At 35.0% G+C, this 19,505-nt stretch overlaps 1 protein-coding gene across 3 annotated transcripts; it reads left to right on the top strand.

Annotated features, from left to right (window-relative positions):
- Positions 1 to 6,740: 6,740 nt before the first annotated feature.
- Positions 6,741 to 16,340, top strand: LOC110873605 (2,4-dichlorophenol 6-monooxygenase). Of its 3 annotated transcripts, none has more exons than XM_022122555.2 (11): positions 6,741 to 7,045; positions 8,475 to 8,557; positions 8,664 to 8,799; positions 9,318 to 9,799; positions 9,904 to 9,951; positions 10,652 to 10,826; positions 11,494 to 11,606; positions 13,125 to 13,221; positions 13,305 to 13,524; positions 15,154 to 15,313; positions 15,804 to 16,340. In XM_022122555.2, the coding sequence occupies exons 1-11, from the start codon at positions 6,844 to 6,846 to the stop codon at positions 16,203 to 16,205; spliced, it is 2,118 nt and encodes a 705-aa protein (XP_021978247.1). In that variant the 5' UTR covers positions 6,741 to 6,843; the 3' UTR covers positions 16,206 to 16,340. The 3 variants fall into 3 exon arrangements, with proteins under 3 accessions (XP_021978247.1, XP_021978248.1, XP_021978249.1); XM_022122556.1 differs by having other exon boundaries at positions 6,746 to 7,045; positions 8,651 to 8,799; XM_022122557.2 differs by having other exon boundaries at positions 6,792 to 7,045; positions 8,475 to 8,582.
- Positions 16,341 to 19,505: the final 3,165 nt, after the last annotated feature.

The following is a 19,505-nucleotide window of genomic DNA, read 5'->3' as shown; positions in this document are numbered from 1 at the left end:
TGAAAGCTGAACCAGATTTCAAAGTGCATGGAAATATATTCCAATGAAAGTTGTGATTGTTGTTTTGGATGCATAGTTTCTTTTTGATAAAGGTTTAAATTTTTTCAAGAAGAGTAAAGTGCCATTTTAGTCCCTGTGGTTTGGGCTGTTTTGCCAGTATAGTCCAAAGGTTTTATTTTTCGTCAGTGGATCCAAAAAGGTTTCACCATTACCATTTTGGTCCAACTGACTTAACCCCTTCCATGAACCTCTGTTAGTCAAGGGCAATTTTGTCAATTCTGTTTTATTTTATTTATTTAAAGCATTTATTAAACCAACCTTATTTAAGGGACTATTTGTGTAACTAACTTCAAGTTTTGGATCAGAATGAAAATACATATGTTTTTTATTCAAATAAAGAAATTCACACCAACCCCTCACAATCATCCTTCTCTCTCTCAAGTCTACGCCACCACCAACCCACCACCACAACCACCAACCACTACTGCCGTCATCGCTGACCACCACCGCTGCACCACTATTATTGAAACCGCCACTATCCAAACCCCCACCACCATCCACTTTTCATTCCCCCAAACAACGGCGGACCAAACTGAAGAATAAACAATAATTATCACCGTCTAAGAAGATTCTGATACCTACCGAGCAGGCGGTTACGTGGTGATTATGGGTGATGTTAGGACGGAGTGGTTGTGTGAACGGTGTTGCAGCGGCGGTTACGTGTCTCGATCACTTTAAATAATTTTGAATTTTATAATTAGTTTCTATCTCATTTTTATCTAAGTTTCCATATAAACTTTGTTCAAAATTGAACCCCACTACGTATCTATTTTTATTAATGTTTCAACATTTTTTTTTGCTTGGGTAATACTGAAGTGTTTCAATTTTAATAATAAATAAATAACTGATTACATTATTTGAATTTTTATAATTAGTTTTCTTATTTTTATCCACATTTTCATATAAACTATGTTTAAAACTTAAAAGCCACCCACCGCTACTTGCTTTCGCTCGCCAGGTTTGGCTCAAAAATTTTTAGGCCAAAATTGTATAACAGAATTGAGGTCTTTTTCGTAAAATAAAAAAATATATATATAAAAATTGTTTTAGATCTTATTTTTCATATATTGATGTGCACAAAGTGGTTTAATTAAAACTAACTATATTTAACCCTAACCTAGACACTCTAAGTTCAAAATTTACAACCTAAGACTCTATAAACCTAAATCACACAACCGACAAGTGTACCGATCAATGTAGTACAACCTAAGAAGTCTGAGTATCGAACCCACGAGACTCTACTAATTACGTTAACTAGACTCAATTACTTATCTACAGACTCGACTAAATTGTTTTTATATTTTGAGGGGGTTTTTCTAATAACCTAATGCAATTAATTAAAATACTATCTAACTCGAACACTGACACGAATTATGACTTTGGATTAATTCAGATGATGGAGAAGACACTGCCTAGGTTAGAATCCTATACATGTATGACGAGTTTTCTATCAGAATTGGAACTATTGTGGAATCGGGATCTTAAGTTGCTAAACTCAAAGGTAATCTAAAGGACCCTTGACTCTTCTCAAGGTGAAACCTAAAAAAACCCTAAAAGCTGTTAATTTACCGGTTTTAAGTGGATTCCCTCACGGGTTTCCAACTCTAATAATAAAGTACCCTAAAAGACAATCTACCTCACAACGCGAAAGTCAAGGGTAACTATGGATTCCTGATCTGACTCGGTAAGCAGGTAGTTAGGTAAACTAGGGGATCTTCTCACGAAGGATCTAACCCTAACAATTTAACAACCTAGACAAACTGACAATCTCTCACCTAACGGTAATTAAGATTAGTTGAATATCTAGACCTACTCAATTCATGACAATAACTCCTATGGATACCACGTCTAGTATACCATAAATTAACTAAAAACACACAGTAATTGATCTAACATAAACCTATAACCGAATCACATTTGACAAGGAATATGTGAAGTTATTAATCATGCAATTGAACAAGTAAAGATACACATACACATTAGATCATAAAAACCAAGTCTATACTTTTATTATTAAACCACAATTAATACTCTAAAACCGAATAGAAAAACACGTCAAAACATGGTATTCATTACGACCTAGGTAGCGTATAAAGCTTCTAACCGACAATCGTGGTTAAATCAGTAATAACGTTTAATTCAAAATCACAAAACATGGTTTCAATTGATAAAACGAAGAAAGAAAGAAAACGCATGATAAAACCCAAGTAATCTTCAATCCAACGCTTGAAAGCTCCAACCTTTAGCTTATGATCTCCAAAATCGTCTTCCGCAACTCCAAAATTCATCCGTTCAGGTTCTTTTTTCGTTCAAGATAAGTTATGACAAGTTGGAAATTTTGTTTGGTTATAACACCTTCAATCCTAACCCAACTCCAAAAATTCTGCGAATATAGACCCCTCACGCGACGCGAGGGAGATCACATCACACAAAAACCATCAAAGTCAACTATGTCAAACCAAGCCCCTCGCGTGACGCGAGGGGTTCTTCCTTTCCTTGTCGTGCGACACGACATGGTGTTTTACCCAGATTTCTTCGTTCGATCACTCGTGACTCATTCGAGGCTCGAGTTTCTCCAATTTAGCTCATTTTCGCCCGTTTTAGCTTCCTATCTCTCACGGAACCCGACAAATCTCAAACTACTAAGTACAATGCTAAAACCTAACTAAAACGACACAAAACATAACGATAGTTATACAAGCTGTACACAGAAACTAGATGTATTTTGCAATACGTCATATATCATCTTTATGTACGTATAATTATAGATCATAAACCCCAATGTCAACAATCATAAAGCCAGAATCACCTACATACAATATATTTTTGTTTTTAGAATTTGGGGCCTAAGGAAGTGGGGCCCAAAGCCATTGCTTCATTTCACTCCCCCTTGAGCCGGCCATGGCTTTCACGAAGTTGATATTGATGTAAAAACGCCAAAACCAAACGTTACTAATTTTAAAACCCTGTTGTATCTATGTTTCTAACCTCTAGTATCTACAAATCTTAACACCCCCGACTTGAGAGTTTAGACTTTAGACTCTTTGATTCTTATCGTGTACTTACATGCAATTAGAATATATGCCATTGTAATTTGTATGTAATAATTTTAAGAGTTTGAACTTTTCCTATGATTTGTATGTTATTTTTCGGGTTGAGTAATGGGTCAAAACAGTTAAATCTTTGGTTGATTTCAAAACATACCCGATTTCGGATACATTTTACATATTTTCTTTTGTTAAAAAACTATAATATCACAATAGGGATCAGGTATGTTTTAAACTTTTTTTGCACAACAATATGTTTTGGGCAATGTTTTCGGCCCATTTGATCCGTTTTCTTTTTACCTGATTTTTTATTTGACCCGTCTCTTGAAATTGACATGCATTTTAAGACCACTTGAGGAACAAGAATATCTAATATGATTAACTTAATTCTAAATATTCATATTAGAAGAATATTTTTGTTAATCACTTTAAAAAGATAGATTCATATATGGACTTATTTATTTTTTTCTATTTTTTTTTTGCAGAATATGGTTACACAATGAACATAACAGAAAAGAGTGACGTCTACAGTTACAGAGTGGTGTTACTAGAGATCTTAAGTGGACGTAGTGCGGTCGAGAATCGGGGCAGGGAGGTTTCACATATAGTCGAGTGGGTCAAAAAGAAAATGGGCAGTTTTGAGCCCACGGTCACCATACTAGACGCCAAGTTACAAGCAGGGGTGGACCTACCTTAGGGGAAGGGGTAGCCTTCGCTACCGCTTGGCCCTCCGGCAGTAATATAAATTTTGGGAAAATTTGACATTTCTTTGACCTTTTTTCAATTTCGTTACCGCTTTTTTATAAAACGTTACCGCCACGAAGATTTTCTAGATCCGCCACTACTTACAAGGGATGCCGGATCAAATGGTCCAAGAAATGCTACTAACGCTTGGGATCGCGATGTTTTGTGTGAATTCTTCACCCGCGGAGAGACCTACAATGAAAGAAGTGGTTGCATTGTTGATGGAAGTTAAAGAGTTCACCTGCAGGAATGGGGGAAAACTTCACAACCTTTAATGAAGCAATCATCTACTCATAGCTATTTAATGTCAGCGGTCTTAATGAAGAAGACTTTTGAACTGATCCTTTTCAACATGTAGAGTTTTAAAAGGTTGGTTCTAAGTAAGTGTATAAACAAGACTTTTAACGACTTTTGGTGTATATAGCAGTATTTAACGTAGGACGTTAACAATACGTATAACACAACTAATGTGGTTTTTAAGGAGATTTTCAACGAATTTTGATCATTACATATTCATGTATTTCAATTTGTCGTCGTAGTCTTACAAATTCGTTTGCGTTTTAACGTGTATTTAATCATAACATTTTATGTAAACGATGATAATAATAAGATATTATCTTTAATCAACCCGTGTAATACACGGGTTCTTAAACTAGTAATAATTAAATATAAATTAAATATAATTTTCAGTACATTTATAGTACCCTTAATGCGATTGTTAAGATCAACAAACAATGACGGACCTAAGATTTTTTCCATTGGGGTTCATTTTTTTGTATAAAAAAAAAAATTCACGAACAAACATTAAAGTTTTCAGGTCGGTCATTGTAGTCGGGTCGGGTTAGGCTAGAAAATAATGTAAAAGCCTTTAGTGGACATGAAACCACTACATTATTAAGAACCATTTTTAGGCATAACTTCAAAATTTTGTTTAAGGTTTTTTTTTTTTTTTTTTTTTTCTTTTTTTTTTTATGAACGCCACTATATGTTGGAAGTCTTATTTGGTAATAAAATGTGAAATAAAATCATTTGGAGATATTAAATTTATCAAATTAAAGAAGCAAATTAGAGGGTCAATGGATGGTTGAGTTGTTTTAAAACACTAGTTTAATCTTGATGAAAAAAATACACTAGAAAGGTGAGATAGAAGACTTGAACTTGGGATCTATTTGTTGGAACACAAGAGGATTTACCACTACACCATCTTTATTTTCAATACTATGGTGTCCAACTAATTTATTTTATGGGGTTCTTAACAAATTTAACATACCGGTTCTACTATTTTTTAAAAAAAACATTAGGGTCCGTGGACCCGACCTGTACCATATGGGTCCGCCCCTGACTATAAGAATCAAAATTCAAAACTCTATAAAATTCATTTTAATACACGTCCAACATAACTAGAGGTGTACAAATCGTTTTTTTTAACCAGTCCGGTTTTTAACCGAACCGGGTTTTTTTTTAATCCAAAATAAAAACCGTTTTTATAACTGGTTTCGGTTATTAACCTGTTTTTTAAACCTAAAACAGTAATCGGTCTAACCGGTTGAGATAGGTTTTTAACTGGTTTTTGCAAAAAGAAAAAAAAAAACGGTTTTTAACCAGTTTTTTAAAACCGGTTTCGGTTATCAACCAGTTTTCCAAACCCAAAACAGTAACCGGTCATCGGTTTGGTTTTTTTTCGGTTACGGTTCTAAAACCGATTTTTTACACCTCTAAGCATAATCCACCATGTATACATGCTTGGTGACTTAGTGACCACGTAGTATAAACTGCAAGGGGACGACGTGTAAAACTTTATACCTCAAGGACAATTTCTTATTATGAATACAACGCATACCATAATGCTCTTTAATAAAGCAAATTAATTCAATAAAATGGTCCCTCAATTTTATGTTTAAGTTTCAACTGAACCATATGATCCTTTGTTTTACAAACCCGAAAACCAAGACATCCGGGTCGGGTATGAAGACAAGTAAAGGAAGGGATGATATTATTAAATGGGTGTCTATCAAATATTCTATGTTTGTTTGGTTAAATCAACGAACATAAACAAATATACATTTTATTTATCAATGTTTATGAGCATTCAATAACTTTTAACTTTAAGGAACAGGTTTACATGCAAACTTGATGCAATTATATTTTTATAGCGGTGAGAAACCGTTAACTTACGAGATTTTACTAGTATCCTACTAACCAATAAAATTAGGTTAAACATAACCTGATCTGGTAAAACACACCTTGTGCTAAGTAGACGACCATCAATTCTTAAAAAAAAAGAGTATTTTATGTTTACACTCCAAAACTTGACAAAAGCATATTTACCATAACACAAAACTTAACATCAAATTACCTTTAAAATATTTGAACCTTATAGTTATATATTTCTTGATATAAGTTTTTATGGGTGGAAGTAGGCTACAAAGTCTATTTTTCCTATAAAATGTAAAAAGTCATAAAATACCATAATGTCAACCATAAACATACTAAAAACCCACAAATTGTAAAAGTGAAGATTACTAAAACGACATATTTGTAGGTTTTGTGTCGTGTTTTGGATGATAAGGCTTTAATTATCGAATGACTAATATTAGTTTGTTTTATGTTGATTATCATGTTGTGCTTTATATTCATAGTTTTACGATGGTGTATTTGAAGTTTTCATGGATTGTTAGAGTTTGGATATTGTGTTTTAGTGATTTTCACTCTGTTATTTGTGGGTTTGGAGTGTGTTTTATGGCTGAAATTGTGGTGTTTTATGACTCTATTCACTTTGTAGGAGAAATAGACTTTATAGCCGAACCTTACCCTATAAGTCAAATATTATATATTTTACTAAAGTAGAATAACATAAAGTTATAAGGTTACCTAAATCTTTTTAGCACAAGTTTAAGGACCATTTTTTTAGTTTTATCAAAGAAAACAAAGAAGCAAATCAGAGCTCACAAGGTAGAAAGAAACCTTCCTAAACCCTCACAATCAACCAGCAATGGGGGTTTTAGACCACACAAGCAGAAGATTCAACACATTTCTTCATATAAAAACCAGAATATATAGAAAATTTTCATATGATTATACACAAACGAGAGTATTATCAACAAATTACTCCAACAACGCTCCGATTTTGCCGGTTTTGATCGTCGGTGCCGGTCCGGTTGGACTCGTTCTCTCTGTCCTTCTTACAAAATTAGGTATTATTTTGCAATGCGAATATGTTCAATTGATGTTATTCGTTTATGTTACCGTTTGATGCGTATGAAATACTGAAATTAGAGAAGCATTTGATCATAAGTTTGTTACAAAATTAAGTATTATTGATGTTATTCGTTTATGTTACTGTTTGATGCGTTTGAAATATTGAAATTAGAGTAGCATTTGATCATGAGTTCTACAGTTACATATTGCTTGTTGTTGATTATTGTGTTCATTAATGTTTACTGAAAATTTGAGTGGATTGTTTAGATCTGTAGTAAGTTATATGAATCGTAAATGTCTAGAGGTTGAAGTAGTCATGAAATCCTGTCGAATTTCTGTTTTAAAATTTGTAATGTGAGTGGATTCGATTGATGTTATTTGTTTTTGTTACTGTTTGATTCGTATGAGATATCAAAATTAGAGAAGCATTTGATCGTAAGTTCCTGTTCTTCACTTACATATTGACTGTTGTTGATTGTTGATTGTGCTCATTAATGTTTGCTGAAAATTTGAGCAGATTAATTTGATCTGTAGTAAGATATATGAATCATAATTGTCTAGAAATTGAATTAGTCATGAAATTTTGATGAATTCGGTTTTGAAGTTTGTAATGTGAGTGTATATAATTGATGTTATTCGTTTATGACATAACCGAGAACCGAGAACAGAGAATAACCGAGAACCGAACCTAAAATATACCCAACCCGACCCGAACCCAAGTACCTAGGTATTTAGATCGGTTCCAATTTTTCATATAAAATAGGGTCGGGTCGGTTCTCGGTTCTTTTCATGGTGAAACCCGACTTGGACCTATGGACCGGAACCGACCCTATATTTAGGGTAGTGAATCAGTTCTATATTTTATGTTTGATCGGTTCTCGGGTCGGGTCGGGTAATGGTCGGGTAGGGTCGGGTTTTTCCTTTTGCTCACCCTAAACAGCGTATGAAATATTGAAATTAGAGTAGCATTTCATCATAAGTTATTCAATTAGATATTGACTATTGTTGATTGTGCTCATTAATGTTTACTAAAAGTTAGAGTAGATCTGTTTGATCTGCAGTAGGATATATGAATCAAAATCATCTAGAGGTTGAATTAATCATGAGATTTTAATGAATTTCTGTTTTGAAATTTGTAATGCGAGTGTATTTAATTGATGTTATTCGTTTATGTTACTGTTTGATGCGTATGAAATATCGAAATTAAAGAGAAGCATTTGATCATAAGTTCTTCACTTATGTATTGACTGTTGTTGAATGTTGATTGTGCTCACTAATGTTTTCTGAAACTTTGAGTAGATCTATTGATCTGTAGTAAGATATATGAATCATAATCGTCTAGAGGTTGACTTATTCATGAAATTTTAATGTATTTCTATTTTAAAAAACTGAATTTAACGATTTAATTTTTTGACCTTGTTTTAGGTATTAAGTGTGCAGTTGTGGAAAGAAGCAATGAATTCTCCAAACATCCACAAGCACATTTTATCAATAATAGGTCTATGGAGGTCTGTTGTTTATCTTAATTAAGCGGTAAAATAGTTGATCAAAGAAGTTAAAGCATCATTGAATTTAGACATATGTACTTTGTTTTGATGTAGATTTATTTGTCAGATTTTTCGCAAATTAGATGGCTTAGCAGAGGAAATTCAAAGGTCTCAACCGCCTGTAGAACTTTGGAGGAAGTTCATATACTGTACATCACTGACTGGTTCTGTTATAGGGTCAGTTGACCATATGCAAAGTCAAGGTATGGCTTTACAGTTTATTATATTAATTATCAGTTTGTGCAGCTTATTGATGGTATTCTTATTGTGCTGTTGTTAACCTAGGGTGGTCTTTGGTAAATAAATGTTTGTTTGGTTCATATATCACTAGCATTATCTGACACATTTACCCTCAATGAGCCGTAAGAGCATTCACATCCAATCCACTAAAAATATACATACATTCCACTAAAAAACAACTTCTATATCAATATATTTCCACTAAAAACAAATACTTTTTCTCTCTCTTTTTCAATATATATTACATTTTCTCTCTCCTCTACTCACAACCACTTTCAAAATATATTAAAAAATTATACAGGGTGAACAGTGTCCCCCCAAATATACAGATGAACAGTAACATTTTCTCTCTCCTCCACTCACAACCACTTAAACCACTTTTTATAATTTAAAAACCCATCTCTCAAGATTTGGTGGATAGAATGTGAATGCTCTAATAATATCACATGAGGATAAAATGATTTAGTGACACTTTATGCAGACTTTGACCAGATTGTCAGTCCAGTATCTGTGGCCCATTTCTCGCAATACAAACTTAACGCATTGCTAATTAAACATCTCGAAGCCATTGGATTCACAATTCGTAACGAGGGATTGAATCATAGACACCTGGCGGAAAGGGAGATATTGATGGGACACACTTGTACATCAGTTGAACCTACTGATAACTTTATTAATGTAACCACATCTTCTGTTACGGAAGGGAACCACATAGAGAATCAAATCCCGTGTAGATTCCTAGTTGGCGCTGACGGTGCAGGAAGTACAGTCAGAAATCTTGTTGGAATAGAACTGAGAGGTGAAAAAGACATACAAAAGCTTGTTAGTGTCCATTTTTTAAGTCGAGAACTTGGACGGTATTTAATGTATGAGAAACCTGGCATGCTATTTTTTATTTTTAATCCTGGAGCCATTGGGGTTCTTGTTGCTCATGATTTGAAGCAAGGAGAATTTATATTGCAGGTCCTGAAATGTCTTTTTTTTTTCATTTTTGTTCTTTTTAGAATTCTCGTTTATTATGCAATGGTGTCTGAAACATGGTAATTTTTTATGAAACTATTTTACAGATGCCGTTCTATCCACCACAACAGATGTTTGAGGATTTCACATCTGAGGTACTTTTTTCCCCTTAATGTAATTGTTAATCTTTGCGTGATGATAAATAGACTTCTAATGAGAAGATATACTCCCCTTAAGCAAAATTTCACGTTTTCAACCTTTTCATCTAGTATATGTGAACTGCAAGAATTCTCAAGTGGTAGATGGGCAGGTCGGGCGTTGGGTAAGAAAGTGCGGGTTGAAACAGTTGGGTTGACTCGCCAAGACTTTTGTCCATTTTTTTTATAATAAGCAATTAGTATGTTTAATATTACAAAAGCAACATTATTACAATAGTAATCTGACTCTTTGAATTAACCAATTAGATGGCTCTATGCATTAAAAGAGACTCTATTATATTTCCAGCCCGTTTAACTTGTTTCCGATTTAGTTGAATTCTTTTAATATTTTCAGTTGAGATGAAACACAACCCAAATTGATCTTCGTTATAAGTATATGGATCAAATCTGCAACTTAATAGCTTGAACTCTAATAATAGGTCCACTAGATTTCAGAAACTGTTGAGGTTCTAGCTGAAACTTTTAAGGATTGTCATTTTGCAACCAAATAAAAATCTACTAATCTTTCTTACTTGTCCAAAATGGGACATAGTTGGTGTGACAATCTTTTTACTAGCAATAAGAACCTGACTGATCAGTTTTCTTGAGCATGCAGTTGTAGATATTTATTTCCTGAAACATCTTCAACTTCTTGTAGACATGTAAGAAGTTAATCTTCAAATTAGTAGGGCATGAGCTGGCAGACATTAATGTGGTAGACATAAAACCATGGGTGATGCATGCTGAAGTTGCTGAGAAGTATCTTGCCTGTGACAATCGTATAATCCTAGCTGGCGATGCTGCTCATCGGTTTCCTCCAGCTGGTGGTTTTGGTATGCTGATATGTATATTTTTTGGTGATAATATAGGTTATATATTCCTTGTAAGTCTAATGGAGTTTGTTTTTTTGTTGGCCCTAATGGTTCGAAACTGGTCTTACAAAGCTCGTTTCTAGGCCCAACTAGTTAAACCTGCAAATGGATCTTTTGAAAAAAAATACACACTTTTATTTATATTGCATGTGGTTTTTTAACCTTTTCATTTCAATAAAAATAATACGAGGCATGGTTAAAAGAAAACTGTTTGACAGAAACTATCGAATTCTATTGCAGATCAAACACCGTCAAGTTATATTGTTTTTTAAACTTCATCAAACTTGACCAAAAACCTTAAAAATAAATTGAAACCTAATAAATATGCCAAATAGAAACAAAAATACCCTTGGCCAAAACGTGTTTACTTAAATAATCTTCAAAATTTGGAAAGAAAAAAAAAATACACTAGTATTAATGTATCAAAAGGCAACATTTAGATGTAAAAAGCCAGGGTAAATCCGTCATTTTACAGTATTCGGGTATGCTTTTGTCGTGATATGGATAAATGAAACCAAAAAACCTTTAATTGATAAACCTATCCGTAATAATTTCTTATATAATATTTTAGATTGTGGGCTAGTGACACAATTGGAAATATCAGTTAATAAACTTTTAATTAACGCAGGGATGAATACCGGAATTCAAGATGCTCATAACCTTGCATGGAAACTGGCTGCAGTCATCAAGGGCATCGCTCCAATGTCTATTCTTCCCACTTATGAGATGGAGCGTAGGCCGGTACTGTTTTTTATTTTGTTTTTTACTCTTTACTTGGTATAAAGTTATCTTGCTTTCCATTCATATTCATTTCTCTGTAGTTCCTAGGTTACATCCCTTCAAATTTGCAGTACTTGACTTCATGCCCTTTCAGTAAAAAGCTGACTATTTGTCAAATATCTAAATACCTGAAATAAATAGAATTAAAGCAACTTTGTGCATCCATGCCAGTATTACTATGTACTAGTTTTGTTAGGATCAGAGGCTGTCATGATTGTGTTTGTTTGATTAAAATGAACAAATGGATGAATATAAGAGAGATCAAATGCAGCGGAAATAGAAACAAACTTTGTAACACAATCAAGGAGAAACAGTTTTCAGTAAACGTATGCTTTTCATTAAGTCGAATGATTACAAAACTACTAATGATTACATTACATGCTTACATACTAAGGGGGTGTTTGGGATTGCATTTTCAACCTGATTATTTGATTATTGTGTTTTGAAATCACAAAAAATCTATTTTGAGTGTTTGGTAAAAAATTAATAAAAAGTGATTTTTTACGTTTTGTAGAGTTCAAAACGTGATAATCCATAAGTAGGTCACCCCTTGCTGCAGGAAAACGTGATAATCCAAAAACTGGTTTTTTACGTTTTCACTTATTTATTTTTTTGAAATATATATACTTGCCAAACACTCAAATAGTTGATTATCTGATTATTGTGATATCAAACAACATAATCAAATCCAAACAATGTTGATTATCTGATTATTGTGATATCAAACAACATAATCAAATCCAAACACTATCTTTCTGCAGCACGTTTTGTTACAGCTAATTATCTAATTATCTGATTATGATTATTCAAAACGCATAATCTATTTTCAAAACTCAACCCCAAACACCCCCTAAAACTCCCCCTTAGCCTGAGCTCAACTTTGGATAGTACAAGATGCTTGGATTGAAGGAGAAAACTCCTTGAATAGAACAGTACAAACTGTTCTATTTATAGTACAAATCAAACCACTGAGAATCAAAGCTGACGTCACCATGAAAGTGACATCTAACAACCTAATAAACTCTAAGGACTGTTACATACAACCGCTGATTATCAATCTACTACTGATTACATAGACACTGTTTCTATAAACTACTGTTTCACTTTCCACTGATGTAGTCTAAGCACTGATGTTGACCGATATATCACCGATTTTCCCGATGTCAGTACCTTTCTTCGTAGTTCTACCATTCGTCTTTCTTCTTATTGCTGTCATTAGTGTTTTAAATCTTAATTGTTAATTAGTTACTTCCCGCTTGCTACAATTGTTGGTGGTAGGAGAGTATAATGAATTATTAATGTTAAATTGCTATATATATAAATGCAGCATGATATTACAATTACCGATATCACACCTCGATTACCGATATCTCAATTCTCAAATATCGGTCCGATATTTTACCGCATTAACTGCATAGGCCACATAGGCTTTTTTTTTTAACCCAAATTTAAAGCTAAAAATAATTATTTGACCGGCAGATTGCACTTTTCAATACTGATCTCAGCATCCAAAATTTTCAAGCAGCAATGGCGGTTCCCGCTGCACTTGGGCTTGATCCAGCTACTGCAAATTCAGGTGCCAAATCAAAGCTCAGTATATTTGACTTATTTTTATTTCATAAACATGTGATTCACTTTTATTTTATTTTTATTTTGTAGTACATCAAGTTATCAATAACACAGTAGGTTCAATCCTACCATCAACAGTTCAAAAGACTTTGCTAGATGGAATTTTCAGTTTAGGCCGTGCACAACTGTCGGATTTTGTTTTAAACGAGAATAATCCTCTTGGATCTTCTAGACTTGCTAAAGTAAGACGCATTTTTGAAGAAGGAAAAAGCCTTCAGCTGCAGTTCCCTGCAGAGGATTTAGGTTTCAGGTATGACTTTTGTAAAAGTGACAGTTTTTGACCTATTTACATATCAGTGGGTCAACTCAGATTATATTTGATCTCTAAAGGGTCAAATGTGTAAGATAAAAGTATTAGTTTAAAAGGAAACGGGCCAAATCTCATACTGTATTTCTAATGCCTAAAACCTCCTCCTAAGTAATTATACTAAAAAAATATAATATTATTGGAATAACATATTTGTAGTCATATTTGACAAATTAATTATTTATAACAAAAACAAAAACTCTTACGCGCTGACCAGACCCGTTGTTGGAAGTTAGCAGAGGTGGTAACTTTGACCTGTTCACTTATGAATGGACTGAGTTGGGTTATGTTTTATTACAGGTCAGATGGCTAAAATTGAATTAAAAAATGTTTGGGCTGACCCAACCCAACTCGTACAAATTTATCCGTGTTGGTCTATACTAGGGGTGTCAATTGTGTCGGGTTGGTGGGTTGACGGGTTAAAATGTGCAACCTGAACCCGACCCATATTATTCCTTCGTGTTGAAGATTTTAACCCTAACCCGCATACACATAAATTCAGGTCAATTTGAACACGACCCGTTTCACCCGTATTTTTAAATGAGTCATATTATAAGCGAGTTGTTGGGTTTTAAGCGGGTTATCGATACCATATTTAATGGTGAGTATGAGTGTGACAAGTAAATAATATAGTGTGCCAATAAAAAAAAATTATTATGACTAACCATGTAAGTGGAAACGGAAAAAACAAAAACATAAAATGTGCAACCTGAACCTGACCCATATTATTCCTTCGTGTCAAAGATTTTAACCCTAACCCGTATACACATAAATTCAGGTCAATCTGAACACGACCCGTTTCACCCGTATTTTTAAATGAGTCATATTATAAGCGAGTTGTTGGGTTTTAAGCGGGTTATCGATACCATGTTTAATGGTGAGTATGAGTGTGACAACTGACAAGTAAATAATATAGTGTGCCAAACTAACATTATTATGACTAATTATGTAAATGGAAACGGAAAAACAAAAACATAAAGTTTGTTTTTTTTGTTTTTTTTCTTCTGAATAGTTAAATGCGTTAACGGGTCAACCCGTTTTATACGAGTCAAGCCGAACTGTTTTTAATATGGGTCAACCCGAACCCGGCCTTTTTTTAAATGGCTCGTGTTAGTCGACCCAAACCTGTTTTTTTGTGTCGGGTCGTGTCAAGAATTGCTGCCCCTAGTCTATACCCGTTGGGCCGTCATGACCTGCTACCCAACACACCCATATTACCACCTCCACAAAATAGTTTGTTATAGCATCTAGTTGGTCAAAACACCGTCTTTCTCTAACCTGAAGCTATTAAACTTAGGTTTGACGCACTATAATTTTAGATTACCTTTGAAAAATATCGTTTTTGTAAAATCTATCTCACACACTAGTCAACTAAAAAAAAGGCCTGATAAAGGTGTTGAGCTGACGGGTGATCCATTCCAATCAAAATGATCTGTTTTGATCTGAAAATGTGAACTACTTACCCAACCCATTCATTTTGCGACCATTACGAATTTGCTTGTCATACATTCCATCTAGTTGGTCAAAAGTCAAACCACCCATCAAACTCTAACCCGAATCTATTCATCACAGGTACCGTGAAGGAGCATTGGTACCCGAAATTGACAGTGAGGGCGCACCGATTAAACCAGAACCACCTATGGGTCGTAGACGGGAGTATATTCCTTCAGCAGATCCAGGCTCGAGGTTACCTCATATGAATGTTAGGGTATTATCCGAAGTCAAAAAAGAGGTATATCCGTTTACTTATAAAAGTGTGTTTAATTGGGTTGTGTTTTACTTCAAACGGGTCAAATATAATATATAGCCTTAAAATAAAAGTAAAATGTTTTCAAACTACCACCATAGGTGTTTCCAAACCGATATAAATATTCTCTTCACTTTCCTCTTTCCTTTTATTTTATAAAATAAATATTTCTTATAATGTTACTTTTTAAAAGCTTGCATTTATTTACTTTTCAGACTCTTTTTTATCTACTTTTCAAACTCTTTTTTATACCTAAGATTTGAGAACCTATACATTGCTTGTTTATATAAAAAATGGTCAAAAAGTTTTTGCGGGTCAATTCAACATGACCCAGCCTGTTTTTCTCATTGAAAACGATTTGTTTCTGTCCACACTCGTTATGACCCGTCACCCAACTTGTCTGACCCGAACATCTTCCAACTTCAATAGAAAAACTAATCTTCTTATGACCTTTCATTCATATGTCGTGTTTTAGGTGATAATTTCCACATTGGATCTTATATCTAGAGACAAAGTCGAGTTTCTTCTCATAATTGCACCAATAGATTCATCCTATCGGTTAGCTCATGTTGTACTAAAAGTGGCGAATGAACATAACATTTTGGTTAAGGTTTGTGTTATGTGGCCAAACGGTTTAGTGAACGAGGATGCAAGAACAAAAACATCATTGGCACCATGGGAAAACTATGTTGATGTTGTCGAGGTTAGACAACCGTCAAATTCATCATCGTGGTGGGATATTTGTAAAATGACACATCGGGGTGCCATTTTGGTCAGGCCCGATGATCACATTGCTTGGCGTGTGAAATCCGCTGTGGTTGGTGATGTTACAGTCGAAATGAAAAAGGTTTTCTCGGCCATTTTAGGATTATTATAAGCCATGATATTGTGGGCGAAGAACTGAATGCATGGTGCTGTAATTTTTAAAAGTAAATATTATGAGTTATTTAATTTGTGAACTTGATCCTTGAAAATGTAATTTTAAATAACAAACTCAATGTTTTTGATTGAACACCATGCCCAAAAAACGGCATCATATATAATTTAGAAAGTATAAAAGCTATGCCCCTGGAGTTTTATGAAATACAATGTGAATGTCATATATCCCAAAAACATTGATAGAATCCAACAAACGATACGAGAAGTTAAAATATCATAAAATGGTAAAATATAAGGTTTACCCAAGCAAAGCGAACCGAGATTTGTGAAGTGGCGAGTTCAAGACTTTGAAAACAAAGGTCATACAAGTGATGTTTTTTATTTCAAACGACTAGCTGCTTGGGCCGGCTTAACAGGGATCTGTCGATGTTGATTTGGTCATGAACTGATGAACTAGGCTACAATGAATTGGTCGGTTTCAAGGAACCGACTGAAAACATGTGAAAAACGTTGAAGCTTGTCTGCTTGTTTTGGTGGCCGGCTAATTTTTGAGATTGAACTGACCGTTGGTGAATTGCAGGAGCGGTTAGTTATGCTGCTGACATGGTTCATTAATGGAAATAGTTGTAGCATTGTTGGCTAAGTTATGACACTCCCGCCTGTATCGGTTTAAATAGAAGAAAAAAAATGGATAATCTTTAAATACATTTGGTGATGATACCCCACCAACCACCTTGGTAGAAAACCCAGTAGAATTATATATACTAGGTTATAGACCTTTGTATTACAAGGTGTTGTATAATAAAAACGATAGTATGTAACCCTACAAAAAGCAATTTGAGTTGCCTCTCTAGCATAAAAAGTTGCGACTTTTAAAAACCCATACATATATACCCCTTTGCTTAATTATTATATTATTATATATAACCCTAGAAAAAACAACTTGAGTTGCCTCTCTAGAATGAACAGTTGCGACTTTTATAAAACCAACTTGGGTTGCCCTTCGAAGCTTTGTATGGCCGCAAGTGCCGATCTCCTCTCAACTGGCATGAGATTGGCGACAAGCAGTTTACTGGCCCTGAAATTATTCAAGAGACAACGGATAAGATTCTTCAGATCCGTGATAACTTGATCAAGGCTAGGAGCAGACAAAAGAGCTATGTTGATAATAGGCATAAGCCTCTAGAATTTGATGTTGGTGACCGAGTTCTTCTCAAGGTATCTCCCTGGAAGGGAGTAGTTCGTTTTGGTAAGAAGGGAAAGCTCGCTCCTCGCTATGTGGGTCCTTTCAAGATACTCGAAAGGATTGGCAAGGTGGCGTACAGACTCGACCTGCCACAAGAACTAAACAACGTACATCCAGTTTTCCACGTATCCAATCTCCGTAAATGCCTAGCGGACGAGGAACTGCAGGTTCCCCTTGAAGACTTGCAAATAAACGAAGCTGTACACTTTGTGGAGAGACCGGTCGAAATCATGGATCAGGGTGTCAAGCGACTGAGGCCCAGCAAAATTCCCATCGTCAAGGTTCGTTGGGAAGGAAAGCGTGGCGCCGAATTCACTTGGGAATTGAAAAGTGAGATGAAGACCAAGTATCCGCAGCTCTTCGAGCATTCTTCTTCCTAGATTTTGGGGACGAAATCTCCTAAAGGAGGGGGAGACTGTAACAGCTGCGTCCCTAGACTTTTAGATATTGTCAATTTTAGTCCCTAATCTATGCAGTCATTAATACTTTTGATACTTGGTGAATTTTATGCTATATACTAAATACTTGGAATGTCTAATTCTAGATACTTGGAGTGTCTAAATCTAAATACTTGGAATGTCTAATTCTAGATACTTGGAATGTCTAAATCTAAATACTTGGAATGTCTAAATCTAAATACTTGGAATGTCTAATTCTTGATACTTTGGTGCTTGACTCTTGAGGCTCGTGAAACTTGAGACTTGGTTGAACGAGGGACTGGAGTCTTGTTGCTGGCTGAAACTATGAAACTTTGAAAACTTTTGTGTTATTGCTATAATCTAGTTATACTATTACCCAAAAATACGCAACGCTTAATCTAACTCGCAAATCGAATCAAACAAGGTGAAACGGAAAGATGGTATTGACCGAGTGGCAATCCGATCGGATGACCATCCGATCGGATAGCCATCCGATTGGATGACCAACCGATCGGATGGCTACTCGATCGAGTCACCATCCGATCCGAGTGCACATCGCCTTCACTCCTCCTCACACTATAAATAGGCCTGTTGTCACACCCCAACCGATGGCGGAATCATCGGGGCATGACACTAAGCGAAACAGATTGTCCAGAAGTTTCCATAACATCTATCATTACTATTCAATTTAAATAATACGTCCCATACCGTATCTCAAACAGTAAAATAAATTATTACAGACAAAAATCCAGGCAAATATTCTGTTCCGACAACTCAGATTTAAATAGACAGCAATTGTTTATCTGCTTCTAGAGACCCTTAATTTGACCACTACAGACAACTATTTGTTGGTATCTAGAGCTTTATTCTAGCCTCGCTTTCCTAGCAGATAAGCATCTTAAACACCTGTCACATACGTTAAAATAAAGTCAATACATAAAATGTAAAGGTGAGCATACAAGTTTGGTAATAGCATAATAGAGTTCGAAATAGTTTACGCATAACCAGCACGTACGCAGAGGAAAATGAAGCATGTTAATTATCGACATGGATCTATCGATACCAATGACTGCGGGTTGACTGCCCGAGGCAGTTCGCAATACATGATTACCACCGTAATCCATGCAAGTAATTGTCCTTAACAACCCCTGTGTGAACGGGTACTGAGTCCAAACTATATTACTATCGTCGTTAAGACAGGTAGACAACATTCCACGTGTAAACATAACAACAAGCATTCATTTAGTCACGTAATACATGCGGTAACGGTTAGCGTTTAAATTGTTGTGTAGTGTGTTCGATGTGATTTTGTATAAGTAACGTATGTAACGCCCAAAAGTGTGAAAACAAAAAGGGATCGAGTATACTCACAGCATTGATGGATTGAAGGGACCGCTTGAGAGTAGGGTTAGCCTGAATAGTTTGATACTATAACGATAAGCAACGCGTAAAAGGGAAAACAAGTGTTGGAGAGTCGGACAGCTGGTCGATCGGACGGCTGACCGTTCGGTTGGCAGTTCGTTCGGACAGCTGTCCGGTCGGTCGGTAGGCCGATCGGATGGCTGTTTTAGTGGATTGTTTCTTCCTTTGAGAATGATGTGTTTGTGTATGATGGTTTGACCTTTTGAAGTTT

This window comes from Helianthus annuus, chromosome 8 (assembly GCF_002127325.2).
Source record: "Helianthus annuus cultivar XRQ/B chromosome 8, HanXRQr2.0-SUNRISE, whole genome shotgun sequence".
Taxonomy (NCBI): domain Eukaryota; kingdom Viridiplantae; phylum Streptophyta; class Magnoliopsida; order Asterales; family Asteraceae; genus Helianthus; species Helianthus annuus.
The sequence above is the reverse complement of the archived record's forward strand: the minus strand, read 5'-3'. Positions and strand labels throughout refer to the sequence as shown.